This window comes from Hydra vulgaris, chromosome 08, assembly GCF_038396675.1.
Source record: "Hydra vulgaris chromosome 08, alternate assembly HydraT2T_AEP".
Taxonomy (NCBI): domain Eukaryota; kingdom Metazoa; phylum Cnidaria; class Hydrozoa; order Anthoathecata; family Hydridae; genus Hydra; species Hydra vulgaris.
The window spans coordinates 50,777,757-50,790,000 of NC_088927.1; the positions used below are offsets into that span (position 1 = coordinate 50,777,757).

At 26.0% G+C, this 12,244-nt stretch overlaps 1 protein-coding gene across 2 annotated transcripts in view; it reads left to right on the plus strand.

Annotated features, from left to right (window-relative positions):
- LOC136083936 (TNF receptor-associated factor 6-A-like) overlaps positions 1-12,244 on the plus strand; it is an 89,134-nt gene that overhangs the window by 49,891 nt on the left and 26,999 nt on the right. For both annotated transcript variants that reach the window (XR_010640220.1, XM_065803893.1), the window contains exons 3-5: positions 7,134-7,188; positions 7,337-7,441; positions 8,072-8,236. Coding sequence is in view for 1 of the 2 variants with exons in the window: in XM_065803893.1 (XP_065659965.1) it covers positions 7,134-7,188; positions 7,337-7,441; positions 8,072-8,236 (325 nt within the window). In the remaining variant the exon portion in view is untranslated. The remainder of the gene's footprint in view (positions 1-7,133; positions 7,189-7,336; positions 7,442-8,071; positions 8,237-12,244) is intronic.

Here is a 12,244-nt window from a genome sequence, read left to right on the forward strand (position 1 = left end):
TATTATTTCTTTATAAACCATCTACTCTAGCTTAATGCAATTTAATACCAAAAATGCCAGGTTGTGTTTGGTAAAGACAGTTTGTAGTTTTTTGAAAAGAAGAGTCGTTTTGTTTGACAAAGTGTTAGAACAATGAGGTTTTGAATGAAAGGTTAAAAGTAAGTACTTCAGGAGGTTTATGCGAACATCTAATGGTGATTTAGCTGTACATGGTGACAAGGGTATTGTGTGATTTGAAACCAGTTCTTTGGCAATAGGCGCATTTAAAGTTTACTTGTTTAATTTAAACAAGTTTAAACAATTCATTAAAAAAAATTATTTGTAAAATATAACTAAAAACAAACTTAGAAAGTTAATTTATTATAGAACTACAAAAATATGTTTAATAACGTAAATTTTTATAATGCTGTAAACATTTAGCTATTGCAAGTACAGTAAAAGTTGTAGTTCTTATCTTGTTGCAGTAATCATTGTTATACATTATGCAGTATGCAGGCCGTCTAATAACTTTTGAAAAAAGAACTTGATACTTTTTAAATCTTCTACCATTCTACAAAAGTCTAACAAAATAAAAGTTTTAAAACTACATTGCTTTGATCATCAGAGATGATTAAAGCAATGTAAATGATTTATTGACAACACCTACACTCGCTATGCAAGGCAAAATAATACAGATTTTTCTTGAAGTAATTCAAATAAATAATGATAAACCAAAGAGAATTTTAAGAAGTTCTATAAATTAATCATTTTATAGTATAATGCAGCTAATAATAATATATAAAATATAAGCAAACAAACATAATACATATTAAAATTGTCACAAGCCAATCATGTAATCAAACGCACTGTCACTTGTCACTTAAACCACAGATAGCTTCGCCAGTTTTTGAAATATATAACTGTCAGAATGAGCTCAAGTGGTACATTTTAAACATTGACTCCACTTTTCTTCATGCAGCCTTACTTCATAATCCATTACAAAACATAATATTCCCAGTTTTCAACATTTAAAATTTCAACCCTTTCTACACACTGTCCTTACCCATATTCAATTTCTATTTTTTGTTGTTTTAAATTTTTTGATTTTTCAGAGGATTCAAATAATGATTTTCTGTAATGTGATGTTGTTATTATCTGTGATTCTTCTCTCATTCTTGATGGTAAAGTAAGCTATTAATGGAATAAATAGCTGGAATATATAGCTGGAATAGCTAAAGTATTAAAAAAGCATTTACTATATTAAAATCAATGGTTTCTGAACTTCCTGACAACAATTGAAAAAAGGGCTTAACTTGTAATTCAATTTTATCAGGGTAATGTAAGATGTTTTTAGACAAGTCTTCCCAGGTAACGCGTGCGGTTTTTTTTCTTGTATGTCCACGCATGAATATAATATTTTAGACAATTTGGTCACGGCAAGTTCTTTAGGGGTTGCGGAAAAAACTAACTTTCAAAAACAAAGAAAGCAAAACTAACAAAATGGGATATTAATATAAATTTAAATAGAAAAAAATAAAAATAGCTTTAAAAACTTTTGCACTGTTTTTGTTTTTATTTCTTTGGAGCGGTTGTTGTTTTCGGCAAAAAAATTTGGCAAAGCAAAAAAAAAAAAAAACAGTTTTAAGTTAACATTAAAAAGAACGATTTTCATATATATTTTTTTGTTTTTTTAATAGAGAAAAACGAAAGTATAAATTTCTATCTATATTTGTATAATTTAAATGTAATATTGTCCCTATATGAAAACGTCTATACAATGCACAGTGGGCCAGGTGGTTGACATAAGTAAAAACAAAAAATCTCAAAAAATACATTATTGTATACCAATTCATAGCTTAAACATTCAGCTTTTATAAAATGTAAATATTCTTTTATAGTTATCAAGCAGTATGCTTATAATTTGTAAAATAAAAAGCTTTTTTTAATTAAAAAGTTTTAGGTTTTTTGTTTTTTTTTTCGAAAATATTTTTTGCGTCACAAATAACCATAAAATATTTGTTAATTTTAAAACCTCTCTTTTTATTGCACAATTTAATAAAATCAAGTATTTTCTTTGAATTGAGCTTTTACAACACTATTCTGCACGTTAGTTATGTCAAATAAAATGATTTCAGATGACGGCGCACTTGAAGTACTTTTTTTCGGTAAAATATCACTTATATAATCAAATATTTTTACGTTCCAAGGTGGTCCAGTAATTTGAGACTTTAAATACATTGTTTAATATGTATATTATCAATATAAACTTAGTCTATAATCCACGGATGTCCGCCTGGTCTCTAATAATGATTTTTACAAATTAACTGATGTATTCAATTTTATGTGGCGAAAACATAATATGTGTTTTGTTTTAAATGGCAATGTAATAATTGGGTTTCAGTGAGTCTAGATTAGTGTTATAAACTTGTTTTAATATTGATTCACCTTAAAATATGTATTTTTAAGATTTTGTAAGTGTAATTCATTTTTTTTATATATACTTAAAACATGAAAAATATCGATATTTATTAATATATAAAATAAGAAAACTTGAAGTTAGCTGATCCTAATATGTTGGGTGCAATTGTAAATGGTACAAACATAACTGCACATAACAACTTGTCTAATTTCATAAACCATCTTTGATAAAGGTGAAATATGGAAAAGCTCTAAATTCGTTTCGAAGAGAATAACAAACAATGGGTAAAAAATGAACCGATATCGGTTCAATTTCTAATTGGTAAGAATATTTTTTTGGCTACCTTTATTGATAAAGATAACTCTGCTCTTATTCAATTGTAGTGTCCAGACCCCAGGTGAATTATGATTCTTCAAGTGATAAAACAAAGAATAGAAGATTGGCACCATTATTTGCATCTTTTTCATCTTCCTAACTATTGTTTGTATCGGATTGTAGTTTGCACCAAGATGGTAAAGAAAAAGAAGCTAAAGCTGCTTTACAATTATCAGAATATATGAGTTTTTGAATAAAAAATTAATTTAAACCACAATTTTTATACTATTATAAACAAAAAAAGGTTTAAGCTTTAAGGTTCTTATTTATATGGATTATGTATTGGTTTCCTGAAATAATAAAAAGAGGCCTAGAACTGCATGAAAACACTGTAAATTAATAATATATTACGTGTTTAATTTTTTAAATGCATAAAATAATTTTCAATCAGAATGCCACATTAGTATTAGTCTTCTTTAAAACTTTGATATTTTAAGAAATTTAATCTTAATCGTGATATAGTTGTGAATACCGTTATCAGTTATTCCAGGTATCATAACCAAGCTAACAAAAATTCTTAGTACCTTTACATTTGCAGTGTAATAATAATGTATGTTGTAATTATGGGAATAATCAGATAAAGTTATTACTTTAAACCATTTTATCTTTATCACGGTTAATAAAATATGTGGTTGCTAAGCAATTTAGGTATCCATAGCAACCCAAAATTAAAATAAATTTCACCATTGATACCGCAACCTCAAATTAGCAAAAGTGCAGTCTTTTTAAAATGAGGAGTTATTAGTTTTGTCCTGTAAGAAGTAAATTCTGGCCCACTGTGAATTGCATTAAAAAAAATATGGCTTTTTGTGTATTTTTCAAAACTTAAATAATAAATTAGAAATCCTTACCTTGAAAAGACTTTTTATTTAATACCGTTTTCTTTCGTTTAAAGCAACAATCTTCCAAAATGGTGCAGAGGTGGTGCAGCAGTGTATTTTTATTTTGCATTATCTGCATTTTTTATACTTTTGTAAAATTAAATATATTGCAAAAGTTTTATTTATATATATATATATATATATATATATATATATATATATATATATATATATATATATATATATATATATATATATATATATATATATATGTACATATATACATACAGTGGCGGCTCGTCAATAGGGGCCATAGGGGCCCGACCCCAGCTAGATTTATTTAAAATAAAGTATTTGTTAATGTAAATATGTACTTATATATATGTAAATATGCAACTATTAGCTAAACTATTTGCAGACAGGTTTTATAAAAATAAATAGCTCTAAGTTAGTTCTAATTTTAAATCATTTTATTTTATAAGTAATACTTTTATTTGCAATTTATTTAAAGTATTGCAGCGTTGTTTTATTTCATTGCTAATAACGGCTGGGCCGATTTTTACTGGCGCTATTTAATTTGTTTGTAGTGATATGATTTTTGATGCGCGCGCAAAAGTTATTGTGCTTTCAGGTGGGACGAAAAAGCGCACTGCAGAGCCTAATTAAACTGGCCTGAGAAAAAAAGAAGTTTGAAAACATCACTAAGCTGTAAAATTTCATCCACCATTTTTAATTCTCGATTTAAAGAGTGAAGAATTTACTGCTGCAAAAAGTCAGAAGTTTGTTGACTCAATAAGGTACAGTAATATTAGAAAACTTTATAACATTAAATGTAAACACTTATTTGTAAAAATAATGTTGTAAACATCATACATTTGTTAATATTGCAATTTTACTGTGAATATTAACAGTGTTAATATTACAATATTGACAGTCTTAATATTGGTTTCTTTACCTGGATATGTAGATATAAAATTTATCATGTATTTATTAGGAGTATAAATTAATAGGAATAGGAGCATGGCAAAAACATGATATTTAAAATAAAGTAACAGAAATTACTGGTATAAATGTTGGTTTGACATAAAAACTTAAAGAGATACAGTTAGGTAAAAAAAAATTAATTTTTATTAATTTTCAGAAACTAGATTTTCTAGGACAAGTCATTTTATTCTATATTTATGACAGAAATAATAGTGGTAAAAAGAATACAATTATAAGTTTAGAAGTTCTAGGGGAATTAAACAGTTTAGAAAATTGATTTTAAAATATCATGAAAAAGTTTCGCATTCCTTTTATAATCAACAATCTTGTACATTTTGTAACTTTTGTTAGTGAACTACATTTTCAGGCATATATTATTTTATTTTTTTAAAAATTTATAACGCATGTTTTTTTTTTTACAGAGAAAAAATAGTGGCTCAGCCATATTGATGAGAATCTTGATTTGTGTATTAATCGAACAAATGTAAAGCAAGTGTATGGCAATGTTTAGCAAGTTTATATATTGTAACATGAGAAAGCTTACGTAATTTCTACAAATATAATAAGAGCTACAAACCTTATGTACTTTTGAAATTCTTGTTCTATTCTAAATGAGGGATTGGAAAGTTTATTTTTTCCAAATAGCTTACGTATTATATTCTGCAGCATAATGAATCAGCCATTGAAAATTGTTTACATTGTTTGGTGGCAGTTGAGTTATTCTACTTTTTAAGTTGCCAATTAGATCAACGCTGAACCAGAGCCAATTTCAACCATGATGATAAACATCAATTACAAGTTTTAAAGAATTTTTCATCAACAAAAAAATGCAACTGGGTTTTCAAGAAATATTTTAAAATTAGTCAATGTTATTATTAGTTTGATATAACAAAACTACAAACAACTAAAACAACAGAAGATATAAAAAAAATTTTTTTTAATCACGAAAACTGTACCACTGGTGGTACTGTTACATTTCTTAATACAGCTTCATTAATTAATACTTCCAAATAGACACTAATTAAAAAAATATGCAAAGTTTAGATTATTTTAACATGTTTGACATTTAACATTACCATGGAAATAAAATAACCAGAATATTTTATTGAAATGTTTTTTTTTTTGGTGAAAGCTGAAGCCAAATAACTAAAACTATATAAACATTAAAGTGTTATGTATGGTTACAAACAGATGTTAAGTTTTTATCTTTAATTACATGAAATCATTAAACCATCTTTGACAATGTAAATAATCTTGTGAAGTTTACTATTATTTATGACTGACATTGTAAATGTTGTATTTAAGAATTATGGATTTAATTAAGTAAAATATGTGTTGTATTATGAAAAAAATTTTTAAAAAAGTTTTTTAATGTTGTAAATCTTTTTGTTTTTGTTGACCCTATCGCCATTCTCAGAAAACGTTATGTGAACCTATCAGAGAGTTCAATGTATATGTTATGTTACACTTTTTATTATTTTATGGATTGGTAATTAAGAAACCCTTCTTGACTAAACTACTGTTGGTAAAGTTTGCTTTTAAATCATGTCAAAGTCATAGTTACAATATCGTTTAAAGTTACCTTATTTATCAATAATTTAGGTTCACTAAGAAGATAAATTAACATGAACAAAATTGACAGTTTATTGGCTAAACGTTTCTCGTCATTGGGATCCAAAAACCAATTTTGGATTCGAAAAATTTCAATTTTAATATACAACATTTTTCTCGGAAACATATGTAAAATATTAAAATAACTAACCAATACTAAGAAGTTAAGTTGATGTCGGATTTAACCGTTTTGTTGAAAATGCTGTTTTTAGTGATATCGGCGCAATTAATGCCCTATCCCAATTATGCATGAAAATAACCTGGTTAAAACATTTTCTGAAGTACCAAAGTTGATAGAGATTGTTTTGGTCACGTTTGTGTCTACAGCTGATGCTGAACGGTGTTTTATTACTTTAAAAAAGTTAAGACACTTTTGAACTATTAGGACAGTTTTCAGTCAGTTTTTATTGGTTTTTACGTAGGTTTAAAAGATTCAATGTTATTAAATAATTTATTTTGAAAGTATGCTAGCCCTTAACTCTCAACTAATCAAATAACGCTAGCGTCCTAACAAACACCAAAGCATCAATTACGCTAACAGCAAGTCGTCGCGAGATAGTTTGGTTAATATTTCCTGGCCTCACCAAAGTGTAATGTCACCTCCCGCCGCTGTATATATATATATATATATATTATATATATATATATATATATATATATATATATATATATATATATATATATGTATGTATATATATATATATATATATATATATATATATATATATATATATATATATATATATATATGTATACATATATATATATATATATATATATATATATATATATATATATATATATATATATATATATATATATATATATATATATATATATATGTATACATATATATATATATATATATATATATATATATATATATATATATATATATATATATATATATATATATATGTATACAAAAGTTTTTCATTTTTTAGAAATAAGGGAGTCTTAATTTGTCCATTAGACAATAGCATTTTGGATTTTAGCAAAGTAACTATTCTTAACTTTATTTTTAAGTTTATTAATTTAGTTTTTTAAATCAATTTATATAACTTATTGTAATTATAAAGAAAAATCCATTTTTTGTTTTTCAAAAAATATGTCTTTTACTAACAATTGATAAAATGTTTTCTCATAGATTTTTACCGATATAGCTGTTAAAAGAGTTATTATGCAATTAAAAGTTAAATGTAGTAATTTTTCCAGTGGTTGTGATTGGACCGGAGAATTAAAAATACTTAATGTATGTTATTTAAATTTTATTCAAAAATATTTGATGCAACAATTTTACTATATCTCGGTGTTGAAAAGCCTATAAACATTCTTCATTAATGTTTTTTTTTAGTATGACTGTTATTACTATTTAAAGAGCGTTTTGGTAAAAGAGTTAAAGCGTTCATTTCATTGTTTTGGAAAAAAAAAAAAAATTATCTAATTGTCTGGCAAAATATGTTTTGAAATTCAATAGGTTTTTAACCGTAAACAAAGATGATGAAGAGATGACAATTATGACAAGTTTTTTAACCCATATGCAATAAAATATAGAGGGATAAATGTTTCGATTTATAACAGTTTAGCTTATTTTGTAAAGTTAATGTAACCTAATAATTGATTATAATGTAATCTAATAAGTAGTTAATTAGTTAGTAGTTAAGTTAATGTAATCTAAAAAGATTTTATTGCATATTTTATTTTATTTTATTTTATTTTAAATGTTTTAAAAGGATTGTTCTTTTAGATAACTTTGCAGAGATAAAAAAAATGCTAGCTGTCTGTATTTATAAAACAAGGTTTTATAAATACAGACAAAAATTACTGTAAAATTACTGTAAAATTATTTTAAAGCAATTTAAATAAGTTCTTTTTTTTTAAGGAACATTTGGGTTCTTGCGATTATCGAACATTAAATTGTCTTAATAATCCGTGTTCTACTTCACTTTTGCCTAAGAATCTAAAAGAACACATGGAAAACCTTTGCATTTATCGTTTGGTTACCTGTCAATATTGCAAACAGAAGATTGTTTTTAGTGAGAAGCAAGTAAAAGCAATCATTTATTTTACTTCATTATTAATTCTGCTAATATTTATATTTTGTTTTCAAAAGATAAAATTTAACTTAAAGTTTTTTTATCACACACACACATGCACACGCTTACACACACACACACACACACACACACACACACACACACACACACACACACACACACACAGGCGATTTTAAAATATTATAGCGTCTGTATGATATTTTGCTGACCACAACATAGTTTTATTAAATGACCAGGTTCCTGAACTATGACAAGAGGAATAAAAAAACTATAGGAGTTTCTAAATTTTGCCGCAACATAAAATAAAAGTATTTGTGGCGAGAAAACTCAGACCGGAGATTATTACTATTTTTTTTTATTCTCCTAAAAGTTCCGTTTGCTTACCAGATTTGAAATTAAATTTGAATTAAATGCGTTGTTTAGGTTAAAGGAACATCATGGTTAAATAACATGATTTGTTATGATTTTTATAGGCAGTTTTTCGAAATTCATCAAATCAGAACATTTTAAACACAACACTTTTGTAAATTTTTGGTGAAAATTTACAGAAATGTTGTCTTTTGACAACAGTTCTGTAAATTGAGAGGCTCCGAGCTCGATCCCCATTACGTCCGCGCTCAACTTGTTAATCCGCACAGCGTCCTTGTTTGTCAAAGTTTGTGTTTCGAAGTTATAGAGTTTAGAGAGGGTTATAACCACAATTAAGTACCCTCCTCGTCTGTAATAGCCTCCTCGGCATTGAGGAGGTGAATTAGCATATGTATATATATATATATATATATATATATATATATATATATATATATATATATTTTTTTTTTTTTTTTTTTTTTTTTTTGCATGGTCTTTAATTTTTACCCTTCAATAGCTTAAGATGTTTTTTTTCTTAGAATATGTATATATATATATATATATATATATATATATATATATATATATATATATATATATATATATATATTTTTTGCATGGTCTTTAATTTTTACCCTTCAATAGCTTGAGATGTTTTTTTTCTTAGAATATGTATATATATATATATATATATATATATATATATATTTTTTTTTTTTTTTTTTTTTTTTTCCTACTTCGTTTTTTAACAACAGTAAGCACTCATTTTATAAGTTAGGAAATTTTGAGAGGCATATTTTTAATATGTGGATTTGTTGAAGAAGCGGTGGTTGAAATATTGCTTTTCTTCGCTTTTTTTATTGATATAATTTTAAGCAATATGTCAATAGCGAGTAATAACATCATTGTATTTGACCGTGAATTTAAAGGATACAGAGTTGAATTTATTTATGATGTTTTAAATTTAATGAATTGTTTTAAAAAATCTTGTATGCAAGTAAGTATGCATTTAAGTATGAATTTAAATTACTGTTGTGCTGAAATAACCAAACTAGGTTGCTAACTTCGTTATTTTTAAGTATTTTTAATGACAAGTTTTCCATGAAAGTTTAAACGTCTGAAACATTTTTTTAACTGTTATATACGACTAGCAGTAAGCAGTCATATATTACAGTTGTTAGTAAATGAATTAATAGTAGCAATTAAAGTTGATATATTATCTTAAATTATAATAAAATACTAATTTATCTTTAAAACAAACTGTTTAGCCCCGCATGCTTTTAGATGACGACATAGAGACTAGATAACATCAGTTATTAAATCAGTAAATACCAAGAAATACCTGAATACTGAGGAGAGAGAGAAAGACAGAGTGAAAGAGAGAGAGAGAGAGAGAGAGAGAGAGAGAGAGAGAGAGAGAGAGAGAGAGAGAGAGAGGTTGACGGCGTTTCTAAGACACTGCGTTAAAAAAAGTTAAAAAGATACACAACAAATCATTAAAACTTATTAAAATATTTAATATCATCATAACTAATTTTGTAAATTTTTTGTATATTATAAAATAAATTAGTTAAAAATAGCGATAAAAAAAAACAATAAGTTAGTTTTGCAATGATACCAGTAGACAAAATTATTTTTACCTTAATTCTATTTTTGTTAAATTCTATTTTTATCTAACAGCTGACTTTTGATTAATTCAGTAAATCTAAAATCATATATAAATTTACTAAATTAAAATCATGTTTTAACATGATTTTAATTAAGTAAACAAACTAATAAAACAATTACAAAATCATCTATAAAAGAAAATAGTTTAATTAGATAATGTTTGAATTTATATATAAAAAAATAGTCATTTAGTATACGAAAATTATGAATAGTTTTGATGAAAACTTAATAAAATATGTAGTGACAAAGATTAAAACTATAAAAATTTTCTAAAAGATAACTCCTTATGATAATAATAATAAATTTATAAGTCGTAATATCATAAAGTATCAGAAAGCATTTTAAGAAATAAAAAAAGAGTAAAAAATAGATTTATAAAGTTTTGTATGTTTTGTAATTTTGTATGTAAAAGAGTGCAACGTATTATCTGCAACAGTGAATTTTCAAATCAGTTTTCAAAGTTGCAGGTGGAGTGCCACAAAGCTCTGTTTTTGGTCCGTTTATGTTTACTGTTTAGATAAACGATTTACCGAATGAGTTTTCAACTAAATGTAAAATATATGCTGGTTATTTAAAACTAATTAACATAATTAGATCATTTTTGGATAAGACTCAAAATAATTAGATATAGAAAAAATTCAAAGCAAATTAATGAAATAGTCAAAACTATAGCTAATAAAATTTAACGTTAGCAAATGTAAACGCTCGCATATCGGTAGCAAAAGTAGTAGTTTACATATATACAATGTATTATTAGGTGTTAGCCAGTGTTTAAAAACCTGAAACAAAAATTGAAAAATATTTAGGAACTCTGGTTTCAAACGACTTAAAATGGTCTATTCATGTTAGTTATATGTTCAGTAAAGCTTATAAAGTGTTAACAATAATAAAACATTCATTTAAAAACGTAGATATAAACGCGTCTAAACTATTATACACCTCTCATGAAAGAGCGCATCTAAACAACACAACATCGGTGTGGTAAGTTTATTTAGACAAGATAAAAAAAAACGGAAAAAATACAAATTAAAGCATAACGAACAAAGTGTCTTTAAGGGAAAAACTATGAAACAAGACTAACCTACTTTAAATTAACGACTCTTAAAAAAAAGACCGTAATGATCTAATAATATTTTACGTAAGGGTTATGTAGATAATTTAAGTCGGAATACCAACCTGATTTAATAGTTTCAAATACAAGAGGTCATAATATTAGGCTTTCTGGACGATTTATGCAGCCGTGGCGCAGTAGTAGCGCACATGCCTCAGAAACGTAAGATCCGTGGTTCAGACCCCACCTCTGGGTAAGTTTTGCGATAACGGTTGAGAAGAAGGAGTAAACTTCCCATTAAATGATTCTCCGCGGTGCTCTATGATAAGACCGTAAGGTCTTCGCGGGGCACTTAAAAAAGAAAAACAAAATGAGCAGAAGTAGCTACCTCATCAACCAAGGGTTTGGGATAGGGCAGCGATAGTATTTTTTATTATTCAACCTATGGCGGGAATTCTAAAAGTATTGTCAAAAATAAAATATAAGGATTCTGTAATGAACCAATCAATTAACAAAACAATTAACAAAATTTCATATTTTTTTAGAAATCCTCGTAAGTATCTCATCATCAAAATAAACAAATAAAACACATTCTTAAGCCGTCAAAGCCTTCTTATGTCGCAAGATTTGACAGGACATACAACTGTTGAGTCAAACACCCTAACTCTCTCCCATTTAAAAAGAAACACACTGATATAATTCAAAGAAACTTAGTAGAACTTAGTGTGCAAGAGATAATCTTAAGAAACTCAACCTAAAAGCAATACCTAATGACTTAGTAATTGTTGAATACTAGCACATAATTATATTAATTAGTTCTACCTATAAGCAACTCTTGTAATTTAACCAAGAGAAAAAAAAAATTTAATAATCTTTCGTTTTTCAGTAAACTATAGAAATGATTGGTTCTTAATTATAAAATAAGAAT